The sequence below is a fragment of the Entelurus aequoreus genome, linkage group LG01 (genome assembly GCF_033978785.1).
Source record: "Entelurus aequoreus isolate RoL-2023_Sb linkage group LG01, RoL_Eaeq_v1.1, whole genome shotgun sequence".
NCBI lineage: Eukaryota > Metazoa > Chordata > Actinopteri > Syngnathiformes > Syngnathidae > Entelurus > Entelurus aequoreus.
The window spans coordinates 44748799-44776372 of NC_084731.1; the positions used below are offsets into that span (position 1 = coordinate 44748799).

General features: G+C 41.7%; 2 protein-coding genes across 8 annotated transcripts in view; one reads left to right on the forward strand and one right to left on the reverse strand.

Annotated features, from left to right (window-relative positions):
• LOC133652998 (ras association domain-containing protein 1-like) overlaps positions 1-19262 on the reverse strand; it is a 32753-nt gene extending 13491 nt beyond the window's left edge. The window contains exons 1-4 of one of the 5 annotated variants that reach the window (XM_062052010.1): positions 19146-19262; positions 17571-17724; positions 14624-14827; positions 10770-11106 (exon numbers count right to left, since the gene is read on the reverse strand). In XM_062052010.1, the coding sequence (XP_061907994.1) occupies positions 10770-11037 (268 nt within the window). In that variant the 5' untranslated portion in view covers positions 11038-11106; positions 14624-14827; positions 17571-17724; positions 19146-19262. The other 4 variants (XM_062051984.1, XM_062051989.1, XM_062051994.1 and 1 more) reach the window with 4 other exon arrangements.
• Positions 17719-23947, forward strand: LOC133653033 (transmembrane reductase CYB561D2-like). Of its 3 annotated transcripts, XM_062052040.1 has the most exons (4): positions 17719-17804; positions 18925-19069; positions 19163-19200; positions 23100-23947. In XM_062052040.1, exons 2-4 carry the CDS (start codon positions 18937-18939, stop codon positions 23601-23603), a joined length of 675 nt encoding a protein of 224 aa, XP_061908024.1. In that variant the 5' UTR covers positions 17719-17804; positions 18925-18936; the 3' UTR covers positions 23604-23947. The 3 variants fall into 3 exon arrangements, with proteins under 3 accessions (XP_061908024.1, XP_061908032.1, XP_061908016.1); XM_062052048.1 differs by lacking the exon at positions 18925-19069 and having other exon boundaries at positions 17764-17804; XM_062052032.1 differs by lacking the exon at positions 17719-17804 and having other exon boundaries at positions 18493-19069.
• The last annotated feature ends 3627 nt before the right edge of the window (positions 23948-27574 follow it).

The window sequence follows — 27574 nt, forward strand, 5'->3', positions numbered from 1 at the left end:
CCCAGAGACCCCATCAAGTCATAAAAATGGTGTCCCACAGTAAATTTTGGGGGTCGCACTTTTTTGTAAAAGTTTTGAAAACAAATGATAATGTATGCATTATCCTGTTATAGCTCACATTCTATATTGTGTTTTGGAAAAAGGTTGTCATAAACGTTACTTAATTCATTTAAAAAAAAAAAAAAGGTTTATGCATATGTAAATGTATTCAGTTATAAATTCACTTTCTTCTTTCCTTCATGGATCTAAACTTTACCGCTGCCAGTATTTTTTTTCTATATTTTTATTGTAATATTTTTAGAATGTGTTTGTTCTATTTTTGGCCAAAGTAAGACAAAAAAAACAATCTGAAGTTGTCTTTATTTTTTTGTTTTAATGCCATGATTTTAATAGTCCGGCCCGCATGTGCACAGACTTTCCTCAATGCGGCCCCTGAACTAAAATGAGTTGGACACCGCTGGGATATGACATATACATGCTACTGATTAGCATTAGTGATATTTTTACTCCCATACTATGGCAACACAACCAGGACAAAGTGAAAAGAATGCATACTTGCAAATGGAACTCAGAAGTGTAAGAAAACAAGATATAACAACTGATTGCACAACTATCAATATCAGCTCACTGTTAAATGACAAATAAAAAAATAAAAAATATGCATTTCATTATTAAACACTTAACATAAACACACAAAAGTAACAAAAATTGGTACTGTTCTTATCGATTCCCAGATACCGGAAAGTGGTACCATATCGGTTCAAATGTAAGAGGTACTGTACACATCACTCTGACCATAAATGATCAATTATTATAATAAAGTTAAAGTTAAAGTTAAAGTACCAATGATTGTCACACACACACTAGGTGTGGTGAAATTTGTCCTCTGCATTTGACCCATCCCCTTGTTCACCCCCTGGGAGGTGAGGGGAGCAGTGGGCAGCAGCAGTGCTGCGCCCGGGAATCATTTTTAGTGATATAACCCCCCATTTCAACCCTTGATGCTGAGTGACAAGCAGGGAGGTAATGGGTCCCATTTTTATAGTCATTGGTGTTACGGCTCAGACCCCTGCCGTCTGTGCGCACCTCGGGACACGCCCACGGGTGCGCACATCCAGGCACGCGCCATGCGCGTCTCCGCCCTGCAGCAGCCACCAGCTGCAAACACTCACCGGCTATCTGCACACCTGATCCTGATGAGGGCGTGCCGGATAAAGGCAGGGTGGACCCAAGGATCGGCGCGGGAACTTAGTTTTCTCATGGTGTTCAGTAAGCAACAAGCTTTATGCTCTATTCTGGTTTTCCCTCTCCGTGGCTTACTTGTCCCTTGTTTTCTCCCGTGTCCCCGCAGTACCCTCCGTCGCCTGGACTGTGAGCTGTGCGTCTCACTATTCCCTGGATCTTCCCCTGTGTTTTGCACTGGCTTCCTCGTTTCCCGACTTCTCGCTCGCCCCCCCGGACTCTGACGTCTCTCTCTGCCCCACGGACCCCTAGCGCATCTTGGACCCCTTTTGCCTTGCCCAATTTGGACTTATCTACTTCCTCATCCAACATCACAGTAATACACAACAGCTAACTACACACATAGTCTTACATTACACTCTGGTATTTTGGTCACACACTTCATTCTATAGTGTAGTTGTATTGGTTATTATTATTATATATATATATATATATATATATATATATACATATATATATATATATTGTCTATATATATAATAAAACATTGTTTATACTTCCCCCTGGTGTATGTTTGCCGTCACCTCCCCTTAGTAAACCATTACAGTAAGTTCACGCCAATTGATTAGGGACCTGACGGCCCAGTGACTTTAGCCCCACCTCCAGTGACTTTAGCTCCGCCCCCAGTGACATTTTTTTTTTTCTTCCTCCTTTTTCCCCCCTTCTCATTATGTCTTTTTCTTTTCAATCCACCCTGGACAATTTTTCTAGCCCACCTCAGCAAAATCTTGGACTGTTTAGCAGTGCTGTAGGGATAGAGGAATTTACCCGCCGCCTGGCCACCCACCTCCCACCCTTAGTGACTGTCCCTCAGTCAGCTGGAAGCGTCTGGCATCCGCTTTCGGAGGGGGGGATGGTACTGGTGGCTGTGCTGGTGTGAGGGCGCAGCTGCAACCAGACAGACTTCCCTCGGCCAGACTTATTCCACCTATTTTTTGTTTTTCCCAGCCACAGCCACCAGCCCCCTGGCTAGCCCCTGAGCTAGCACCAGCCCCCTGGCTAGCCCCTGAGCTAGCACCGGCCCCTCGGCTAGCCCCTGAGCTAGGACCGGCCCCTCGGCTAGCCCCTGAGCTAGCACCAGCCCCTCGGCTAGCCCCTGAGCTAGCACCGGCCCCTCTACTAGCCTCCGAGCTAGCCCCAGCCCCTCGACTAGCCTCCGTGCTAGCACCAGCCCTTCGACTAGCCTCCGAGCTAGCACCAGCCCTTCGACTAGCCTCCGAGCTAGCACCATCCCCTGAGCTAGCACCAGCCCCTCGACTAGCCTCTGAGCTAGCGCTAGCCTCCGAGCTAGCACCAGTCCCCAGGAGAGCCCCCGCGTCTCCACCAGCTCCCAGGCTGGCCCTGACCTTCGCCCCTCGTCCTGCAGCGCCGACCTCTGCACCTCGGCCTGCAGCGCTGACCTCTGCACCTCGGCCAGCAGCGCCGACCTCTGCACCTCGGCCGGCAGCGCCGACCTCTGCACCTCGGCCAGCAGCGCCGACCCCAGCGCCTCGGCCTGATCCTCAGCCGTCTTCCACGCCTGCATCGCTGATGACGTCCGCTGCTTCCACGCCTGCATCGCCTATGACGTCCGCTGTTTCCACGCCTGCATCGCCTATGACGTCCGCTGCTTCCACGCCGCCGATGACGCCCGCTGCTTCCACGCCGCCGATGACGCCCGCTGTTTCCACGCCGCCAATGACGCCCGCGGCTTCCACGCCGCAGATGACGCCCGCGGCTTCCACGCCGCCGATGACGTCCGCTGCTTCCACGCCGCCGATGACGTCCGCTGCTTCCACGCCGCCGATGACGTCCGCTGCTTCCACGCCGCCGATGACGTCCGCTGCTTCCACGTCGCCGAAGACGTCCGCCGCTTCCACGCCGCTGACTTCATCCTCTTCGCCTCAGACGTCACCTCCTCGTTTCCGGCGAGACGCACCATGGTGCCACTCGTGTCTGCCTTCCCGACGGCCAAGATGGTGGCCATTACTGGGTCGCCCGCCCCGCCGGCCTCAGCGGCGTTCTACTCGCCGCCGCCACCAGACTCGTCCCCGGTGGATTCGGGGACACTTGGGCCGGCGACCCACCACCAGTTCGCCCCTCCGCCCTCCCCTGTCTGTTGTTCCTGTTTGGGGGGTTCTACTTCCAGGACATCTGGAATCTGTCCATAGGGTCGGGGATACTGTTACGGCTCAGACCCCTGCCGTCTGTGCGCACCTCGGGACACGCCCACGGGTGCGCACATCCAGGGACGCGCCATGCGCGTCTCCGCCCTGCAGCAGCCACCAGCTGCAAACACTCACCGGCTATCTGCACACCTGATCCTGATGAGGGCGTGCCGGATAAAGGCAGGGTGGACCCAAGGATCGGCGCGGGAACTTAGTTTTCTCATGGTGTTCAGTAAGCAACAAGCTTTATGCTCTATTCTGGTTTTCCCTCTCCGTGGCTTACTTGTCCCTTGTTTTCTCCCGTGTACCCGCAGTATCCTCCGTCGCCTGGACTGTGAGCTGTGCGTCTCACTATTCCCTGGATCTTCCCCTGTGTTTTGGACTGGCTTCCTGGTTTCCCGACTTCTCGCTCGCCCCCCCGGACTCTGACGTCTCTCTCTGCCCCACGGACCCCTCGCGCATCTTGGACCCCTTTTGCCTTGCCCAATTTGGACTTGTCTACTTCCTCATCCAACATCACGGTAATACACAACAGCTAACTACACACATAGTCTTACATCACACACTCTGGTATTTTGGTCACACACTTCATTCTATAGTGTAGTTGTATTGGTTATTATATATATATATATATATATATATATATATATATATATATATATATATATATATATATATATATATATATATATATATATATATATATATATATTGTCTATATATATATTGTCTATATATATATATATATATATATATATATATATATTGTCTATATATATATATATATATATATATATATATATATATATATATATATATATATATATATATATATATATATATATATATATATATATATGGTCTATATATATAATAAAACATTGTTCATACTTCCCCCTGGTGTATGTTTGCCGTCACCTCCCCTTAGTAAACCATTACAATTGGTATGACTCAGCCGGGGTTTGAACTCACAACCTACCAATTTCAGGGCGGACACTCTAACCACTAGGCCACTGAGTAGGTAGGTATTATGCCACTATCAACAATATAGCTCTATTTTGTAATTATTTTACAAGTTACTGCTTGGTCAATATTCTGCATTTATTTATCTGTATTTTTAGTCCTGTTTTATGAATCCATTAGTTTTGAATATTTTATTATTGTGTTTATTTTTCGGTAACACTTTAGTATGGGGAACATATTCTCAGTAACAAAGACTTAATTTAGAGTTATTTAGACACTAGGGGAACATATAAGGGTTAGGGTTAGGGTTAGGGTTGCTAATAAGCAATCATTTTGAGGTTATTGAGGGAAGACTCTTAGTTAATGGCTTACTGGTCGTATAATAAGGCCATGCAGAATAAGGCATTAATAAGTACTTAATAATGACTAATTAAGAGCCAATAAGTTACTAATTTGCATGTTAATAAGCAACTAATTAATGGTGAATATGTTCCCCATACTAAAGTATTACCTTATTTTCTTTTCAATACATTATTGGGCGACGGCATTGCTCAAATGGTAGAGCGGGCCTCGGCCATGCCAGCAACTTCAGGGTTCCTGGTTCGAATCCAGCTTCCGGTTCGAATCCCGCTTCCGCCATCCAAGTCACGGCCATTGTGTCCTTGGGCAAGACACTTCACCCATTTTGCTTCTTCCATCAGTGTGTGAATGTGAATGGGTGAATGTCATTTATAACGTAAGGCACTTTGGGTATCGTTTCAGGTATAGTAAAGCGCTACAGACCATTTACCATTGGAGCCCGAGCATCGAGCTAGCAAAGGCACTATTATAACTGCCATGTTTACATTATTATTCTTTGCATTCCAAACAAAAAAAAATACAATCGTTTTCAGCCGCCCTGTAACAGACCCTCCACATTTCACTCGATAGCGCCGCCTTTAAATTGAATTACGTATATATGTTATATTTTATATCGCTATATTTAGTCTATTTATACCTGCATTGTCCTTTCCATCCTTACACTTTCCATCATTGTAACTGAGCTACTGTGTGGAACAATTTCCCTTGTGGATCATTAAAGTTTGTCTAAGTCTAAGTCTAAGTCTAACAAAAAGGACCCCCTGCCACAAGTGTCACACAATTTGGTGGAGACGTCTCTCATGACAGGACACATGAAAAAGTCTCAAACACCTATGTTTGAAAACAAACTGGAAATCGGCCATCTTGGTTTGGACAGGCCATTTTGTACAAAAACCAGGGGTTTACTTTGACTTAACACTAATAGGGACTTTGACCAAATAAACCCAAATTCAAATTACAGATATTAAACAGATGGGCGATGATCAAATCTGAAGGATTTCAGGTTGCCCCATTAGATGTGGGAGGAACGTTTGATAAGTCACTAAGCAACACAAAACCTGGGGAATTTGACTCCACCTGGTTAGACTTCTGTGATAATTGGTGTGTTAAATAATTACTACGCCACCTGGTCGCTGTTAGGCCTGCGTCGCGTATAAACATCGATTTGAGTAAACTTTAATTTAGATGCGTCGACCTGTTCAACGCTGCTTGCAGCTTTACTGTTTTTATTTAATAAATAGTTTGTTTGTTTTTTAAATCTAGGTCTTATATCTTTACTTTTTTATATCTTTAACACTTGTTTATTCTTTCTTCTTCTCACCACCAAGTGGTCATTGACTTATTCTGTTGTATAAATGGCAACAGGTGGATACACAGGTTAATTACAAAACCCCCAACCAGTGAAGTTGGCACGTTGTGTAAATGGTAAATAAAAACAGAATACAATGATTTGCAAATCCTTTTCAGCCTATATTCAATTGAATAGACTGCAAAGACAAGATACTTAACGTTTGAACTGGTAAACTTTGTTATTTTTTGCAAATTTTAGCTCATTTGGAATTTGATGCCTGCAACATGTTTAAAAAAAGCTGGCACAAGTGGCAAAGACGACTGAGAAAGTTGAGGAATGCTCATCAAACACTTATTTGGAACATCCCACAGGTGAACAGGCTAATTGGGAACAGGTGGGTGCCATGATTGAGTATAAAAGCAGTTTCCATGTAATTCACAAACAAGGATGGGGCGAGGGTCACCACTTTGTGAACAAATGCGTGAGCAAATTGTCGAACAGTTTAAGAACAACATATCTCAACGAGCTATTGCAAGGATTTTAGGGATTTCACCATCTACGGTCCGTGATATCATCAAAAGGTTCAGAGAATCTGGAGAAATCACTGCATGTAAGAGAGGATATTACGGACCTTCGATCCCTCAGATGGTACTGCATCAAAAAGCGACATCAGTGTGTAAAGGATATCACCACATGGGCTCAGGAACACGTCAGAAAACCACTGTCAGTAACTACAGTTTGTCGCTACATCTGTAAGTGCAAGTTTAAACTCTACTATGCAAAGTGAAAGCCATTTATCAACAACACCCAGAAACACTACCGGCTTCGCTGGGCCCGAGCTCATCTAAAATGGACTGATGCAAAGTGGAAAAGTGTTCTGTGGTCTGACGAGTCCACATTTCAAATTGTTTTTAGAAATTGTGGACGTTGTGTCCTCCGGACCAAAGAGGAAAAGAACCATCTGGATTGTTATTGGCGCAAAGTTTATGTAATGTAATGGTATGGGGGCATGGGTAACTTACACATCTGTGAAGGCACCATTAATGCTGAACGGTACATACAGGTTTTGGAGCAACATATGTTGCCATCCAAGCAACGTTATCATGGACGCCCCTGCTTATTTCAGCAAGACAATGCCAAGCCACGTGTTACAACAGCCTGGCTTCATAGTAAAAGAGTGCGGGTACTAGACTGGCCTGCATGTAGTCCAGTCCCATTGAAAATGTGTGGCGCATTATGAAGCCTAAAATACGACAACGGTGACCCCGGACTGTTGAACAACTTAAGCTGTACATCAAGCAAGAATGGGAAATAATTCCACCTGAAAAGCTTCAAAAATTGGTCTTCCCAGTTCCCAAACGTTTACTGAGTGTTGTTAAAAGGAAAGGCCATGTAACACAGTGGTAAAAATGCCCCTGTGCCAACTTTTTTGCAACGTGTTGCTGCCATTAAATTCTAAGTTATGATTATTTGCAAAAAAAAAAGTTGTTTCTCAGTTCGAACATTAAATATCTTGTCTTTGCAGTCTATTCAATTGAATATAAGTTGAAAAGGATTTGCAAATCATTGTATTCTCTTTTTATTTACAAATTACACAATGTGCCAACTTCACTGGTTTTGAGTTTTGTATGTACCTTCTGCTATCTCGTGGAAGACTATTTTATGCTTCTGCCTGTCACAATACATTGCCAGCATGGATAGATGAACACACTTTCATTATTTGTAGTAAATAAGCAATGAGTTATGTAGCAGTTAAGTAGAGTTGGTTGCATGCCTAATGATTTCTCACGGCACACTAATGTGCCACAACATGGTGGTTATTAATCAACTTATCTATTGTTACACATATTCTATTCTTTTCTATATCTATTAGGAAATTGTGACATTCAGACACAGGAAGTTAACAAACTACTGATAAGTGCTGAGACATAAGCTCTGCTTCTTCCTACTCCTTTTCGAACATGTTGAATTGTGTAATCATCTGACCAAAGTAACTTGCTACTAATGTTGGTAACCTGAGTAATCTTGCTGCAAGTTGACATGAACACAAACCTCCTGCAATTTCTAGTCATGGTAACACTTTCAATAAGCATATTTCACACCATTACCATCCTCATCACCATCATCATCACTGCTCCGATTTGCAGGAACATGATGATTCAACACAGGCTGACACACAAGCTCGTCATGCTGTCGTGTTGGAGGCAGATTTACTGCTTCTGTGTTTTATAGGTCATCGCCTCGAGTGCACACACACAACATGCTCACCATATAAACAACCTAAATGCTGTTGTCATTTGCATTTTTTCCTCAATAAATTCCCACTAAAAGATCAAAACATGACAAAGTATTTGTCTGTGTCATAGACAACGTTTCTCATACCATTTATCATCAAGCACCTGTAATAACATGGAATTTAATATACGATGTCATATAAAAATGTCCTTAAATCAAACTAAAATCAAAATAAAACAATAGTTGTTTAAACAAGGGGTCTACAGAAATAACTTTAACTTCTGATACGATAGCGATATCGGAACCTTGAGCATTGGCCAATTCAGATATTGACCTCATACGATATCAGGAGGAATCATACATACGTTTATTATTTTGCAGTGTAGAACGTTAGAAAAAGCTTAATCAAGTGATAGTAGTCAAACAGAGAACAATGGTGGGTATAAAAAACACTAATCTATTTATTATTAACCATCTGGAATAGACTTATGCTGAAGTGGAGTTGTGTTTTATTTTTTGCAACAGCTACAATAATTTAGGCACTTTAAATTGAATTATGCACACACGTTTGTTACTGGATACCTTTTAATACACTTCTGCCTTGGAGACTTTGTATGTGTGAGTAATATGCAACTATAGTTTTTGTTTATATTGACAAAGGTGTTGGTTTAGACAGCAATATTGTTCAATAAAGGACACTTATGATGTATGTCTAGCTTGTGTGCTATGTTGTGCTTAGCTGTTGTGTAGCTGCAAGCTCCCAGCAGCCTATGCCCAACCATGTTTACATTAAACGACTTGACTAAAATAGAAGAAACTTTTGTGCTTATTGGAGAACTTTTAGATCAGGGGTCCCCAAACTTTTTGACTCGGGGGCCGCATTGGGTTAAAAAAATCTGACCGGGGGCCTGGCTGTATATATATATATATATATATATATATATATATATATATATAAAATATATATATATATATATTCAGAGCGCGATTATATCACGTTATCGATGGAAAGAAGTTGGCACGTTATGTAAATCGTAAATAAAAACAGAATGTAATGATTTGCTAATCCTTTTCAACCTATATTCAATTGAATAGACTGCAAAGACAAGATATCGGAAAACTTTGTTATTTTTTGCAAATATTAGCTCATTTGGAATTTGATGCCTGCAACATGTTTCAAAAAAGCTGGCACAAGTGGCAAAAAAGACTGAGAAAGTTGAGGAATGCTCATCAAACACTTATTTGGAACATCCCACAGGTGAACAGGCTTATTGGGAACAGGTGGGTGCCATGATTGGGTATAAAAGCAGTTTCCATGAAATGCTCAGTCATTCACAAACAAGAATGAGGCGAGTGTCACCACTTTGTTAACAAATGCGTGTGCAAATTGGCGAACAGTTTAAGAACAACATTTCTCAATGAGCTATTGCAAGGAATTTAGGGATTTCACCGTCTACGGTACGTAATATCATCAAAAGGTTCAGAGAATCTGGAGAAATCACTACACGGTAGTACAGGCGGTACTGCATAAAAAGGTGACATCAGTGTGTAAAGGATATCACCACATGGGCTCAGGAACACTTCAGAAAACCCCTGTCAGTAACTACAGTTTGTCGCTACATCTGTAACTGCAAGTTAAAACTACTACTATGCAAAGCGAAAGCCATTTATCAACAACATCCAGATAAGCCGCCGGCTTCGCTGGGCCTGAGCTCATCTAAGATGGACTGATGCAAAGTGAAAAAGTGTTCTGTGGTCTGACAAGTCCACATTTCAAATTGTTTTTGAAAACTGTGGATGTTGTGTCCTCCGGACCAAAGAGGAAAAGAACCATCTGGATTGTTATGAGCACAAAGTTCAAAAGCCAGCATCTATGATGGTATGGGGGTGTATTAGTGCCCAAGGCATGGGTAACTTACACATCTGTGAAGGCAACATTAATGCTGAACGGTACATACAGGTTTTTGGAGCAACATATGTTGCCATCCAAGCAACGTTATCATGGACGCCCCTGCTTATTCCAGGAAAACAATGCCAAACGTGGCGTCGTAGTGAAAGAGTGCGGATACTAGACTGGCCTGCCTGTAGGCCAGACCTATCTCCCATTGAAAATGCGTGGTGCATTATGAAGCGTAAAATATGACTGTTGAACAACTTAAGCTGTACATCAAGCAAGAATGGGAAAGAATTCCACCTGAAAAGCTTCAAAAATTGTTCTCCTCAGTTCCCAAACGTTTACGGAGTGTTGTTAAAAGGAAAGACCATGTAACACAGTGGTAAAAATGCCCCTGTGCCAACTTTTTTGCAATGTGTTGCTGTCATTAAATTCTAAGTTAATGATTTATTTTTTATTTTGTTTCTCAGTTCGAACATTTGCAATCTATTCAATTGAATATAAGTTGAAAAGGATTTGCAAATCATTGTATTCTCTTTTTATTTACGAATTACACAACGTGCCAACTTCCCTGGTTTTGGGTTTTGTATATAATTCTATAATATCATCCTTGAGTATATAATACAAGCGTACTCACTGGCGCAGCGTAGAGGCTGCTTATAAAGACCCCAGATGAATTCTCCACACAGGTCACACCAGCTCAGGTGAGTATGACCGTAGGGCTGGAAGTCGTGGCCGCTTCCCGTCTCTGTAGGCAGGGCCTCGATACGGACGGTGTTCCCGACAAGACGGACAAGGTGGAAGTGGCCGACTCGACTCGGAGCGCCGCGAGGCCCGGGGGCCACCAGCTCGATGGGATCATTCACGCTGAGGTCCTTCAGTTCGATCAGCTCACATTTGGACATCCTGTTCTTGATGCACTCGTGGACATGTCACGCCCACTCTCCCTGTCCATGAGCTGGACGGTCGGGCATCTGAGGAAAAGAAAGTCTGTTTTTTTGCCTCGATGGCTTCTAGGAGGAAGAGGTCACCGTCAGGCCTGAAGAGAAGGAAGCGCAGGCGCTTGAATTTGTGCATGCAAGAGTGCACTTGTGATGCGCCACAATATTAAAAACGTGGATACTTAAAACATAAACCGATAACGTAAGCTCGACACGTGCAAAAACATGAGATTAACCCCAGCTGTCTGATATTAGATTCATGCTGAAAAAAGTGGGACAAGATGACGTGAAGATAATCCTGTGCGATCCAGAATTGTTTCTATTGCATGTGACTGTCACACAAAAACACCAGAAAATGAAGAAATAATAATAATTTCACAAATACTATAGGTATATAAAAAAATAGCAGCAAGATGACTGCTACTTTTATTAATTTTATTAAAAACACTGCAAGATGGCTATTCTCTCTATTTGTTTAAGAGTAATAGGATTACTTTCTTAATCTATAAAGCCCTTCTGGAAAAATACCAGCACATCCATACTGGCCTTTACTGACTATTATACTTTATAAAGATGCAAACAATATTTCAAATGAGGACCAATATCTCACACTACACAAAACTGCTATTTTTCTAAGTGTAATTCACATATTTAAGGATTGTGGCGTTCTTCTTGTTAAAGAAAAAGCAGTAATAATCCTACTTCTCTGAGTAAAATTATATAAATTATTACATGTAACATTACTGTATTATGAATATGTATATGTATTTAAAATGCCGTATCATTACTATACATGCATTGTAATAATGCATTTATAAACAAATGCATTATTACAATATTAGAAATTATAATAAAGAATATATAAACAAATGCATTATTATAATTAATTATGTTTATCACAACAGTCAAATGAATTCTGATTTAGCTATTAGTAATACTTTACGCATCATACTACAAAATTACAAAAATCTGAAAAAATATTAAGAAAATCACAAGTACATTTATTATTATGGATTTTGATGTATTATTATTATGAATACATACAATTATTTATTTAAAAATATATTTGCATAGTACATTTTTTATTTTTGTAAATACATGACAAAAATTAATGAATTGTGGCAAAGGACGACCGGTATATACATTTACAAATACATTGATAAAATACATGTAGATTATTAATGACTAAATTCAAATAAACGATGATTAATTAATTAAATGTATTTATTAAATTATTGTTTCTTAACCACAGCCACCAGCGCCGACCTAGAGGGCAGGCAAAAAATATCTAAGGTGTAGTCTATGTGGGCTGCAGCGGGACTCAGTTGTAATGCACTTTTCCACCACTTGTGGCAGTAATGACTATCTCAAACGCTAAAGTCATTGAGAAGTTTTTTAAACGCAAAAATGAAATCTAAAGTAGTTAGGCTGTATTTTCTTTTGCACTTTAATTTTATTGATCGTTTAGTTAAAAACATATACATTATTAATTTAGTTAATCAATTTTAGCACAACATAATTATGAATTCATTTTTGTCAGTTATTTATGCGTTATTTATGCTTCTTTATGCGTTATTTGTGCCTCTTATGCACTATATTTAGTTAGTATATATTTTTCCAATCAGCCTGACCTAAACCTAAGGTTTATATGTTAAAAAAATTAACTTTGTAATTTACACACGGTTTCATATCATTTGATAAGGTTGTATGTAGACTGTAAAGAGGTTAGATTTAATCATTGAATTTGATTGAAATCAAAAGCAAGATTACTAATTCAGTGTTAATTATTGAGTGGGCCCCCAGCCCCTCTGTGGTGGAAATGTTGGGCCCCGTAGTCAAAAGAGGTTATGAATCCCTGCATTAAATCAACAAATGTAGACAAAATAATTCATGAATTACACACCACTGGTTTTGGGGATTTTTTCCCGCTTCATTATAATCAAGGAATTGGCTTCTAATAGTGTAAAATGTAGACAAAAAGCATATTTTCAGTATTTTGTAGATCCTTTATAAGAAAATGTACACCTAAACAATATTCCTTATTGATTTAACTCTGGGGTCAGCAACTCGCGGCTCTCGAGCCGCATGCGGCTTTTTAGTGCCGCCCTAGTGGCTCCCTGGACCATTTTTAAAAAAAGGATTGAAAATGGAAAAAGATGGGGGGGAAATATTATTTTTGTTTATAGCATGTTTTTTGTTTGAGGACAAACATGACACAAACCTTCCCAATTGTTAGAAAGCCCACTGTTTAATATGTTTGTGTGTACGCTTCACTGATGAGAGTATTTGGTGAACATCGTTTTGTCCTACTACTTTCGGCAGTTCTGGAACTCACCATAGCGTGGACTGTGACGCAACAGTTTGTTTACATGTAAAATCTTCCACTCCTTCTTTGTCTCATTTTGTCCACCAAAAGTTTCATGCTGTGCGTAAATGCACAAAGGTGCGCTTTGTTGATGTTATTGACTTGTTGGAGTGCTAATCAGGCATATTTGGTCAGTGCATGACTGCAAGCTAATCAATGCTAATATGCTATTTAGGCTAGCTGTATGTACATATTACATCATTATACCTCATTTGTAGGTATATTTGAGATCATTTAATATCCTTTACTTTTATCCTCTTTGTATATAATTTAGTTTTACATGTCTCATGACACATTATCTGTATGTAATATTGGCTGTATTTCTGATTTGTGTGCCATGTTGTTCCAGACCACAGCAAACATTACCTAGCTTGCCAAAGATTGTAATAAATCTATTAGAAGAAGACAGCCTGCCGTTTCCTTTAACATGGACACACTCATGCATACCTTTGGCCATTAAAAGCCAGGAATTTCCAGGAGTTATCTCATCTTCTGAGTAGCCTCTGATTTACTAATGTTTTCTAATGTTGTAAAAATGTGTAGAATAAATCTTAAATTTCAACATTTCTGTCAACAAAGATTTGCTTCAGTCTGCGACACATAGTCATTTTGATAGTAGGCTATTATAGCTAATATAGACACGTACATCATGTGTTGCCTTCATTGTAACACTTATACACGTTTTTTCACTTTTTGTGGCTCCAGACAGATTTGTTTTTTGTATTTTTGGTCCAATATGGCTCTTTCAACGTGTTGGGTTGCCGAACCCTGGTTTAACTAGTTCAAATATATTTACGACAATGTGCTGTAAATGACTGAACATAAATACATACTTCATACATTCTGTTGTTAATTGTACATTTTCCAACTTAGTGCATAGTTGAGCTGCATTGTGAGTTGCATATGAACAAGTCAGGCTCTATGAGTGCCAAGTGGGTCAGTGCACAGAGCATTTTAAGGCAGCCAACACTAGAACATTGTGGTCGGGGAAGCTCTTTTATCATTGTTTTTGTGCACAAAAACACCCAACCTGACATGTAGAATATGCTGACATGTTGTCTCTTTAATGAACAACCCGGGTTAATAAGGTTTTGAACTGATGAAAGAGTGACAATCATAACGCATGCACGGACGAACCAGAACCACATCATCTGATAAATAATAATAATTAAAAAAACATCTTACCTTCTTTAGTTCATCACTAAGTGTGAAGAGGATGAGATTTTGTCGAGGAGTTCCCAACTGCAGACGGAGCTTGCCTTCGACGCGCCTCACTCTGCGCATGCTCAATGAGAGCACGCAGGATTACCTTCTAATCCTGTATATCTGTCATGTCCACGGAGAGGGGAAGCCCTTCTGTCCGAAAATAACAGCAGCTTCTCGCGTGGTCTTGCATCACCAAAAAAAACAAAAAACAGTTCTATTTAATTTTTATTAAGTCACAATTATAATAATGATTAAAAACTAAATGAAAATGATGCTGCAGTAAAAATAGGCCTGGCATATTTTTTCAAGTAAATATATATAAAAAACAGTTAAACATTTAATTTGGCCCCATTCAAACAGGCAAACACCCCCGCCCCCTCCAGGCTCCAATGTAGAGAAGCACAGAGGATGTCGTTGTGGCTTGTACAGCGCTTTGAGACACTTGTGATTTAGGGCTATATAAATAAACATTGATTGATTGATACCCCCACATAAATCCATTAAATATACCAGGGGTGTCCAATGTTCGGCCCAGGGGACATTTGTGGCCTGCAGAAAAACTTTTTTTTTTCTTCTCCAACTGTTTTTATCGACATTTTCAAATAAACAGAAAAGAGTGCAAGTCGAAACAATTTTGAAGTAAGTAAATTCCTCACACCACTTTCCCTTAAACCCACGCCCCAAACACTCAGGTCAAACCAACAATGGACATATGGCACAAACCTACAACAAATAAGACAAGAAAAACATACACATTCACACACACACTCATAAAAAAGCAAGAGACAGAGGCAGAAAAAATAAATACTAATAAATAAAATAAATATATAAATAACAAATGATAATAATAATTAAAGCTGCAAGCAGCGATGGACGGGACCGACTTTGACGGCACATCAAATCCAAACCGGAGCAGTAATTACAACTCTTTCGTCAACTTTTAATCAGAAGGGTTCAATCTCTCTCCTGTGCTAGTTTGAAGCCGACACGACAAACGCGCTCAGAGGAGATAATGTTTGAAAAAAGGTGACCGGTTTTTACAAAACTTTTGTTTTGAAGGGGGAATTGCAAACTTCCTGTAGATTTTTGCTGGGGGTTGTCAATATATGAAATGTAGGTCTAAGTAAGACCTACATAGAGGTTGTTGTTTCATGTCTCTACGACATTCCTACTGGAAGTTACAGGCAGTTTTGTCTGTGTTTTCTTCCTAGGAGCAGTTTTGTCTGAATAAATAACTAATAATAATAATAATAAAAAGAATAACAAAAATAAAATGCAGAAAAACATTTTAACGGCACACAATACATTCTAAAAATAATGTTACAAATATAAAAAGTTTAATGACAGAGCAAACAGCTGAAATGTACTTAGAAAAAGTTGAAAGGTTGACGCTAGTAAAGCTGACATGGAAGCTGCTATTTTTTTCTGACAAAAAAATCTATATATAATATCAGTTTTGAAAGTGAAAGAGATCAAAATTGCAACTGCATACTTTAACGTTTTAGCCTGCGGCCCTCAGAGGGAAAAAAATTGCACACCCCTACAGAACCTAAACCTGGACATACTTTAGAGTAGTCAGTGTTCAGCTGGTGTGGCATGGTCCAATGTCAGGGGCGGGTGGTGGGACCAGGGGCGCCGAAAAGGGGGGGTAAAGGACACGGATTCTAGGGGCCCATGATGGAGGGGGCCCAGAGAGGCCCCTAATGATGATGAAATTATAATGTTGCTGCTGTGTTGGGGGCCCTGTAAAGATTATTTTTATGGGGCCCAAAATCCCTAGCGGCGCCCCTGGGAGGGACCACAGGGAACATGTTTTATCAGTACCATGCAATATCATCCTTCGAACCCCGCTTCGAAAAGCTGTGCACTACAAAACGTGCTCACTGTAGCCATTAATCCTGACTTCCTCAATTTGATTAGAAAAAAAAAACATAGATTGTTTCATTAATTTTTGTAAAGTGTTTTATTAATTGTGCTCCTGATCAATTTGAAAACATTATTATTTGTTGTGTTTGTTTCTTTATTTATATTTTTACAGAATCAAATGGTTCAAGTCGGTGAAAGATTTTTACGGTTTAAACAAGGATTTATTATTTATTTTAACTTCAGGCAAATAGATGCACTTTTCTCGATACTGTTTTTTTTTTTTATATATATATATATTTTCTGTTACAGACTAAAAACAATGTTAATAAAGTTATTATATTTTGTAAGTTGATCTATATTTCTTTCTTTCGTCTAGTTTTGTTTTCTTTAATGTTAATAAGAACACAATGCTATACAGAGGTGTACTTATAACAATCTTATAGACAAATTATACTATTTACAGTTGTGCAGAGAGTGGAGGCGCAAAATGTTTCCTTCCTTCTATGAGGGGGTGTGACAGAAAATAATTGAGAAGCAGATCACGCACTGTGCGTAGTGAGCCCTGCGACCTGTGAGGGTCCCCGTTTTGTGTGAAGAAGCTCATGTAAAATGTCAATTACTGAATGACAGGGAGCTTCATAAGAAATTTTACTACAAGTGTTTTCATAAATCCTTCCTGCTCCGTCATCGATAAATATTTCATTGCGTCGCACAGAGTTAGTGCTGGGCTGACAATTAGAACTACCAGAATGAAATCTCGGCCGTAGATGGGCCAGGAACGTATACAACTTTATGTATTCATTGTGTTAAAATTGTTATTTTGCACACACACAAAAAAATGTAATACTTTATTTCCCATTAATTTGTTTTAGTACAAAACAAGCATCAAATTACATACACGTTTGATCAAAAAAGTATACAAATTGTTGCAAAAAAATGTGAACAATTCTTGAGATATTGAGATAAATTTATGCTTCGGTCCCCAATTTAGCCAGGGGGCCCAAAATTCGGGGAAAATACGTCAACACACAACCATTATTATGTGAATATGTGTGAGTACCAAGAGAATTGAATCTTGCCTCTGGAGGCTGCATGAGCACTGCCGTCACTGAGGAGCTGTGGTTCATTGATGGAAACATGACGTTCATGAGCTGATAAGTGTCTTGCTGTGGAAGGTGAAGGTGATAGAGGAGCCAAGCCTGTCACATTCACACCTGAAGGCAATTGAGCACATGAAGACAAAAGCATGGGGGAAAAAGGCTTGCTGTTAGAGAGTAATTGGAGCACAATGAAGGTCAGTTGAGTTGATGGTTGTGGGATGAGTGCAATTTTCATTTTCATTCAACAGTCTGTATTTTATTTGCACAACTAACACCAGTTTCAATGAAAATGTAATCATGTTTGACACTTGTAATGTGACTCATTTGAAGCATTTTAGGTGACAAAGGATAAAAATGAAAACTATCAAAAAAAGTACTTTGGTTTGGAAAACCAAACCGGATGTAACAATAAGTTATATTAGTCATTTTGCTAGAGTGAATGAGTGTTTCCTGTCAGTTGCCAACATATTATTAAATCCACACAATATATTTTTGTATGACCAACGTTCACTCGTGTGTTTACGTACATTACATTAAGTAACCGATCGTGCGGCAAATTAGTGAACACGCCAAAAGTGTTACTTTGTTGTGATAAAACAAACCGGAAGTACCTACTGTAGTCGTCATGTTAGCATAGACTTCCGTGTTGCCTCGTGCCAACACATCGCATTCAAACAAGAAATAAGTCCATTATTTATTGCATTTTGTTATATGGCAAATACTTCATAATTTTAGGGAACTTAAATGACACAGGCGATGCGTTGAGTGACGCTCTGGTTTAGGTAAATTAGAAAAATATCAAAATCAGCACTTTGTTGTGAAAAACTAGCCGGTGATAACAGGAAGTTACTGGCGGTAGTCGTTTTTCTAAACACATAATCACATCCAAACAACCCATTGTTCACAATAACGTTATTATGTGACTATTGTGTTCCTGTGCGGGTTAACTTAAATGGTATACGTGTTGCTTTGAGTGATACTCTAGTTTTGCTTTTGCTAAACTAGTCTAGTTTAGCAAAAGTTGTAGTTTGTTGTGAAAAAGACTAACCGGAAGTAACCGGAAGTTAGTCTTTTATGCTAGCATGGAGGTTTGCCCGCCAACACGGCATCATATCCAAACAACAAATATGTAATTTATTTATAAGAAAATCATTATTTACTCGTGTGGGTTTACTTTATTTAATCCGAGATGCTTTAAGTGACACCGTTTTTACACTCAGGGTTCGTTGACGATCACTTTTAATTCAGTTCAGGGACTCTTACCTTTCACAACCAAAGCTTTCAGCACAGATTTGTATTTTTGTGGAATTGAAGGTGAAATAAAGTATGGCGCAGAACAAAGAGTCAGAACCGGAATCTCGACTATACGCTTTTACTCGAGTAGCGTCTGCGATGTTGACACACTTTCTCGGCGTCGCCCTCACAGTTTTTGTCGCTGTTCTGGCTCGACCCGGCACAAGTGAGTGGTCCGCTTTATATCATCACACACGATCACCTTATTTTTAGGTCTGTAAAATAATGTTGTCAATTGTCACCTTTGGTGTTTCTACAGGTTGGTTTTCTTGGCATCCTCTCCTCATGACTCTAGCAGTAAGTGGGTCCTTTCGAAACAACACTTCAAACACGTGACATCAACACCCTGCTCTGATTGGTCAAGATTGATAAGCGCTGTTATAACAGTAATAATTTATATACTGACACATTGTGTTTTATTGAGGTTTATTTTTCTTTTTTCTGGGACACAAAGAATAACACACACTTTAGGACCCTCGGAACCCAAATAGGACTTTAGTATTATTTAATTTGTATTTTTAATTTTTTACATGTTATGCTATTTTTGTCATAATAGTGCACCCCCTAACAGTTAACACATAAGTAATAACTTGCAAAGGGGACTATTTGAGGTAATTGTAATGAGGTGGCGACTTGTCCAGGGTGTACCCCGTCTTCCGCCCGAATGCAGCTAAGGGACAAGCGGTAGAAAATAGATGGATGGACGGATGTTATGCTATTTTTGTCATAATAGTGCACCCCCTAACAAGTTAAAGTTCCAATGATAGTCACACACACACTAGGTGTGGTGAAATTTGTCCAGGGTGTACACTAGGGGTGCTCATTACGTCGATCGCGATCTACCGGTTGATCACGGAGGGTGTGTCAGTCGATCCCCAGCCAGGAATTTAAAAAATAGACCTAAAAATGAGCGATCATAAATCTTCACTATGACGTCACTTTCGTCACTTGATTGACATTCACTGTACCCGAGGGTCTTCTGAGATGACGCTGGCTGCTGCCAGCTCATTATTAAGAAAAAATTACCGACAGGAAGGCGAGAAACTCTTTTTATTTCAACAGACTCTGGCGCCGTACCTGTCGTCAAAACTCCAAAGACCGACTGCACAGTTGCACAATAAAAGCGCTGCTTCATGCTGCCTGCGCTAACAAAATAAGAGTCTCAGAAAGCTGGCGTGCACAAGCTAGCAAGCTACGGAGTTTGCCGCCAATGTATTTATTGTAAAGTGTATACAAAGGAGTACGGAAGCTGGACAAATAAGATGCCAAAAACCAACCACTTTCATGTGGTATTAGACAGAAAGGAGGACTTTTTTTCTCCTCCATTTGAAAATGCGGACGTTATCATCACTACTGTCTGATTCCTATCAATGCAATTCATCAGAATCAGGTAATACACCAACTTATATTCTTGTCTTCATGAAAGAAAGGAATCTATATGTGTTAAACAGGCTTGCATTATCTTTAAACACCTTTAACTCGTTAACAATATTAACTATATGTGTTAAACATGCTTGTATTATCTTTAAACCCCTTTAACTTGTTAACAATATTAACTATATGTGTTAAACATGCTTGCATTATCTTTAAACACCTTTAACTTGTTAACAATATTAACTATGTGTTAAACATGCTTGCATTATCATTAAACACCTTTAACTTGTTAACAAAAACATATATTTCATAAATAAGTAAATATAAATTATATATATATGAATGAGGTAGATCCCCGCGACTTGATCAATTGAAAAGTAGCTCGCCTGCAGAAAAAGTGTGAGCACCCCTGGTGTTTACTGTCTTCCGCCCGAATGCAGCTGAGATAGGCTCCAGCACCCACCGCGACCTCGAACGGGACAAGTGGTATAAAATGGATGGATGGATGTTATGCTATTTTTGTCATAATAGTGCACCCCCTAACAAGTAACACATAAGTAATAACTTGCAAAGGGGACTATTTGAGGTAATTGTAATGAGGTGGCGACTTGTCCAGGGTGTACCCCGCCTTCCGCCTGAATGCAGCTGGGATAGGCTCCAACACCCCCGCGACTCCGAGAGGGACAAGCAAATCAAATCAAATCAACTTTATTTATATAGCACATTTAAAATGTACCACATGGGTAGCCAAAGTGCTGTACAATGGGCTGGTTAAAAGATAATAAGAGAACCGAGCAAACACAACACAACACAGACAGAGCACGATAAAAAAATAAAACATAAGAACAGGTTCACAGCAGGTGTGTTATGGGTTACCCCGTCTTCCGCCTGTATGCAGCTGAGATAGACTCCAGCACCCCCCGCACCCTGACAGGGACAAGCGGTAGAAAATGGGTGGATGGATGTTAAGCTATTTTTGTCAGGTGTGGCGAAGTTGGTAGAGTGGCTGTGCCAGCAATCGGAGTGTTGCTGGTTACTGGGGTTCAATTCCCACCTTCTACATTCCTAGTCACGTCCGTTGTGTCCTTGGGCAAGACACTTCACCCTTTGCCTCTGATGGCTGCTGGTTAGCGCCTTGCATGGCAGCTCCCGCCATCAGTGTGTGAATGTGTGTGTGAATGGGTGAATGTGGAAATACTGTCAAAGCGCTTTGAGTACCTTGAAGGTAGAACAGCGCTATACAAGTATAACCCATTTATCATTTATAATAGTGCACCCCCTAACAAGTTAAAGTTCCACTGATAGTCACACACACACTATGTGTGGTGAAATTTGTCCTCTGCATTTGACCCATCCCCATGTTCACCCCCTGGGAGGTAAGGGGAGCAGTGAGCAGCAGCGTGCACCGCGCTCGGGAATCATTTTGGTGATTTAAATCCCAATTCCAACCCTTGATGCTGACTGCCAAGCATGGAGGCAACGGGTCCCATTTTTTGTAGTCTTTGGTATGACTCGGCCGGGGTTTGAACTCACAACGTCCTAGTCACAAGGCGGACACTCTAACCACAAGGCCACTGAGCTTGTAACAAGTAACACATATAAGTAATAACTTGCAAAGGGGACTATTTGGGGTAATTGCAATGAGGTGGCGACTTGTCCAGGGTGTACCCCGCCTTCCGCCCGAATGCAACTGAGATAGGCTCCAGCACACCCCGCGACACCGAGAGGGACAATCAGTAGAAAATGGATGGGTTATTATTTTTCATAATAGTGATTAATTAAGAGTGTATACAAATGTATTATTATTTTTGAATCTTTGGACACGACAAAAATGGAACCCGTTACCTCCCTGCTTGGCACTCAGCATCAAGGGTTGGAATTGGGGGTTAAATCACCAAAATCATTCCTGAGCGTGGCCACCGCTGCTGCTCACTGCTCCCCTCACCTCCCAGGGGATGGCAAATGCAGAGGGGAATTTCACCACACCTTTTATGTGTGACTATCAGTGGTACTTTAACTTTAACAAACATTTAATGAATAATTTTCAAGAAAATCCTGAGCACTTTTAATGCATTGCAAACTAATGCAGGTATTTTTTGCTGTGATTATTTATTTTATTTCTCTATAAAAGAACCCTCTAATCCAGGGGTGTCAAACTAATTTTTAGCTCTTGGGCCGCATTAGAAAAATCTGTGCACACGCAGGCCGGACTATTAAAATCATGGCATTAAAACTAAAAAATAAAGACAACTTCAGATTGTTTTCTTTGTCTTACTTTAGCCAAAAATAGAACAAACACATTTTGAAAATATTACAATAAAAATATAGAAAACGTGCAGCGGTAAAGTTTAGATCCATGAAGTAAAGAAGAAAGTGAATGAATGTTTATAACTGAATACATTTACCGAGGCATACAAATGTGTTTTCTTTTGTATTTTTTTTTTTTAACATTTATGACAATCTTTTTCCAAAACACAATATAGAATGTGAGATATAACAGGATAATGCATACATTTATCATTTGTTTTCAAAACGGTTACAAAAAAGTGGGACCCCAAAAATTTACTGTGGGACCTAATTTTTATGACTTGATGGGGTCCCTGGGACCCCATTTTGAAAATTCCTAGCGCCAACACTGATGGAGTATTGATGCCTGCAAAACAGCAACAGGCGACTGTGGCCTGCGGGCCGGTTCTGATACTAATCAAATATCATCCCGGGGGCCGTAGATCATTCATTGACTTTGACACCCCTGCTCTAATCAGAAGTCTCTGCCAACAGGTAATTAAATATTGAATGTTGTTTTCCTTCTCCCTCCCCAGTTCTCCCTCTTTATGACAGAAGCCATCCTGGTCTTCTCCCCCCACGGATCCCCCATGAGGCGGTTCTCCCACAAGGTCAAAGTTCGTGTTCACTGGCTCTTGCAGTGCGCCTGCCTCTTGTGCGCTGTGCTGGGCCTGGCCGCCATTTTATACAACAAACACTTGCAAGGCAAGCCTCACTTCACCTCCTGGCACGGGCTGATAGGCCTGCTGACAGTGTGCGCGGTGGGGGTCCAGTCCGCGGCCGCCCTGCCCCTGGTCTACCACTCCCTGGCCAAAGGTTGGTCGCTGGCCAAGCTCAAGAGGTACCACGCGGCTTCCGGGCTCGTCGCCTACCTGCTGGGCGCCGTCAGCCTGCTGCTGGGGATGAGTTCCGTGTGGTTCACGGCATCTGTCAGCGACGGCGTCTGGTACCTGGTGGCACTCTGCCCCACCCTCTGTGGTCTGATCGTCATGAATCAAGTCACCAGCGCTTATGTGGCCAAAAAACGCCTACAGTCTTAATGACGGCTGTGATGTGGACATCTTTTCTGCAGGGATCTTTTTTTTTCTTCTTTTTGGTTGTGATAATACACTTCGTAGATGGACAATCAATGTTATGTTTGCAGTATGCTATGTTTTGTGTTATTAGGGACAACCAATGCAAGAACTGTATCCATGAATCCTGCCTCCTTGTTTTGATTGACAAGGTATTAATGTAACTATATGTTTATTTGTACAATTGCACCACATTATAATAAGTTCTTGGTATTCCATGTACGACTGTGCCTCATGAAGTGACCCATAATTTGAAATGAGAGTGTTTATATGGGCCGGTCAGCTCTGACCCACAAGTCTATTATGCTTACAGGTGCAAAAAATTAAAGAACTGATCTACAGTTTTGTGTATTTAAATGAAGCCTCAGGGAGTTCCCCCCCACCCTTCATGATGTCACAAAAAGCCACCTCTGGTTGCTGGTGGCAGGATCTCTGTGCTCTTGTGTCATCCTTTGCTTTCCTGGTGTTTCCCTCTTGTTTTTCTGTGGGGTTTTTTTGCCTTTTGGTTCGAAACCCTTTGGGACTGTGTGACAAGGGGTGGCACTTTCGTGACTCCTGTGGTGCTTTTTTGTGGGCTTCTGGGTCTGCCTCCCAGGAGCCTTTTGATCATGGGGACCAGCTGCTGAGTCTCTGCCACACCAGAGTCCGTTTGGAGAGACTGGAGGAGAGGAGATGCGGATGAAGAGACAGGGCTGCGGAGCTAGTGCTGGACGCCGGGACGGACGGGCTTCACAGTGTCTTGGCTGAATGAGCGTGTATCGGACGCCTCTGTCTCCTTGGACGCATCCTCGCTCAACCATGCAGACTGGATACTGGCCGAAAGTTGGTGGGCGGCCGAGAGTGGAGTCGGATCTCTTGGTTGGTTTGTTGGGTCTGCTCCTGTCTCTGGCCATGCTCCCCCCACCCCAGCAGACGATGGCGTAGAACACCGCAGAGGCCACCCCAGTGTGTGTGGGTGTTGAAATGTTTTCTTTGGTTGCTTGTCTATGCATGGTGTAATCGTGTGTGCAATATGTATATCATCGGTTGATTTATTATTATTTTTTTGGTGTTTTACTTTTGTGGCTGTGTAGAAGTGGCACTGGTGAAGCGGCAGCTGGTTGCATCAGCTCTGGTCTTTTAATGTCTTTATTGTCCCTTGTGTTCTTTGATGTTTCCCTCTTACACACATGTTTGTGTGCTATGGCTATGAGTTTTTTTCCCCCCCTTGGTCTCAGTCTGGACCCCCTCTCCAGACTGATTTTTTTTTTCTCAACCCCTTTGTGTTTACCTGTGTCTCACCTTTTTTGTAAGGGGTGCCGGAAGTTGGCAGACCCGTCAGCGATCCTGTTTTGTCTCCCTGTAATGTTTGTCTGCTCTTTGAATGGGTTTGTGCTGAAAATCTTAATTTCCCCTCGGGGATTAATAAAGTACTTCTGATTCTGATTCTCTTCTCTCAGAAGTGAGGAAGTTAATTTTTTGAAACATTTGATGCTCATAAAAGACTTTTGGGAAACATGACTTCTGCATTACATAGTTACTAAGGTTATGAGTTTAATTGGTTCTGTGACGCCATTCATACCTCGAAAAACTCTTAATTAGGCCAGTTCGCCGAGATACTATCCTACCTCTAAATAAATCCTATACTGTTTGTTACTCCCTCCGAGGTCTTAATTAAGGCTCAAGTCGTTCGTTTTGCTCACAGACATTTATTTCAGCCACGTTACCAACAATGCCAAATATAATGGTGTCAGAACTAATACAATAAGCAAACATAACTTACGATTAGTCTGACATCCAAGAAAAGAAAACACATTGATTTCCCATACATATCAGAAAGAATCATACCTCATTGGCCTCATGAACTCCAAAGCAGTGAGTGACGTGCGGTGAGGTTCATGGCTGGTGAGGCACTGACTTCATCACAGTCAGATTTACAAACATATGAACCCTAAAGAGTATCTTATTCACCATTTGATTGGTAGCAGTTAACGTTTTATGTTTAAAAGCTCATACCAGCATTCTTCCCTGCTTGGCACTCAGCATCAAGGGTTGGAATTGGGGGTTAAATCACCCAAAATGATTCCCGGGCGCGGCGCCGCTGCTGCCCACTGCTCCCCTCACCTCCCAGGGGGTGATCAAGGGGATGGGTCAAATGCAGAGGACAAATGTCACCACACCTAGTGTGTGTGACAATCATTGGTACTTTAACTTAACTTTAACTTTACACATACAAACTGTACCAAACAAAAAAGCACATTTAATTAAAAAAAACGTTATTATGGCTTTACCTTTACTTATAAATGAAGTCCATGCGCCGCTCCTTTTGAACAAAAGCATCGATAACTTGTTTATAGAAGTCTTCCTTATCTTTCTTCAGTTTTAAAAGTCTCTCTGTCTCGATGGAGATCTTCCTTTAATTATTACCTCCTGCTTCGATTGAAAGTCCAGTTTAGAAAACAGTTTTATTTTAGATATGTAATCCTCCATGTTAAAAGCTCAGGCGAGAGGAAAAAATAAACGATCGCTGCTAACTGTTGCTGCTTGTTGTCACTTCTTCTGCAGCCGAGTAGTCGCAAGAATGATATCTGGGATCACTAGCGCCCTCTACCACCAGGAGGCGGGATTACTGCGAGCCTCCCCCAGTGCGTCTTCGCAGCCGTTTTATGATTGCTCAGCACAATAAATACGTTACACACATACAGTTGTTGACAAAATACACTGGACATTATATACCTCAGCTAACTAAACTATGGAAATGTATAATATAATTCATATAGCAATACGGTCTCACTGCACAGCAGAGCAGGCAGGCCCTCCTCTCTGAGCTGCCACCTTAACGTGGTAGAGGAGTTTGCGTGTCCCAATGATTCTAGGAGCTATGTTGTCCGGGGGCTTCCATGCCCCCTGGTAGGGTCTCCCAAGGCAAACTGGTCCTAGGTGAGGGATCAGACAAAGACCAGCTTGAAGACCTCTATGAAGAACACGAACTAAGGAGCCAGATTTCCCTCGCCCAGACGCGGGTCACCGGGGCCTCCCCTCTGGAGCCAGGCCCGGAGGTGGGGCACAATGGCGAGCGCCTGGTGGCCGGGCCTGTCCCCATGGGGCCCGGCCGGGCACAGCCCGAAGAGTCAACGTGGGTCCCCCCTCCAATGGGTTCACCACCCATAGCAGGGGCCATAGAGGTCGGGTGCAGTGTGAGCTGGGCAGCAGCCGAAAGCAGGGCACTTGGCGGTCCGATCCTCGGCTACATAAGCTAGCTCTTGGGACGTGGAACGTCACCTCGCTAGGGGGGAAGGGGCCTGAGCTAGTGCGTGAGGTGGAGAAGTTCCGCCTAGATATAGTCGGACTCACTTCGACGCACAGCAAGGGCTCTGGAACCAGTTCTCTTGAGAGGGGCTGGACTCTCTTCCACTCTGGCGTTGTGGGCAGTGAGAGGCGACGAGCTGGGGTGGCAATTCTTGTTGCACCACGGCTCAAAGCTTGCATGTTGGAGTTCAACCCAGTGGACGAGAGGGGAGCTTCCCTCCACCTTCGGGTGGGGGGACGGGTCCTGACTGTTGTTTGCGCTTACGCGCCAAACAGCAGCTCAGAGTACCCACCCTTTTTGGATTCACTCGAGGGAGTACTGGAGAGTGCTCCCCCGGGTGATTCCCTCGTTCTACTGGGGGACTTCAACGCTCATGTTGGCAGCGACAGTGAAACCTGGAGAGGCGTGATTGGGAAGAATGGCCGCCCGGATCTGGACCCGAGTGGTGTTTTGTTATTGGACTTTTGTGCTCGTCACAGATTGTCAATAACAAACACCATGTTCAAACATAAGGGTGTCCATATGTGCACTTGGCACCAGGACACCCTAGGCCGCGGTTCCATGATCGACTTTGTAGTTGTGTCATCGGAGTTTAATCTTCGACAAAAATGCACACTGACACTGCAATAGAAGAGGTGTTTTATTTTGA

What these genes read in the sequence shown, in the direction of transcription:
- LOC133653033 (XM_062052040.1), top strand. Translation starts at nt 18,937, where the DNA reads ATGGCGCAGAACAAAGAGTCAGAACCGGAATCTCGACTATACGCTTTT. An exon ending in TCTGGCTCGACCCGGCACAA is followed by an intron (nt 19,070 to 19,162) that starts GTGAGTGGTCCG and finishes GTGTTTCTACAG; the next exon opens with GTTGGTTTTCTTGGCATCCT. An exon ending in CTCTCCTCATGACTCTAGCA is followed by an intron (nt 19,201 to 23,099) that starts GTAAGTGGGTCC and finishes CTCCCTCCCCAG; the next exon opens with TTCTCCCTCTTTATGACAGA.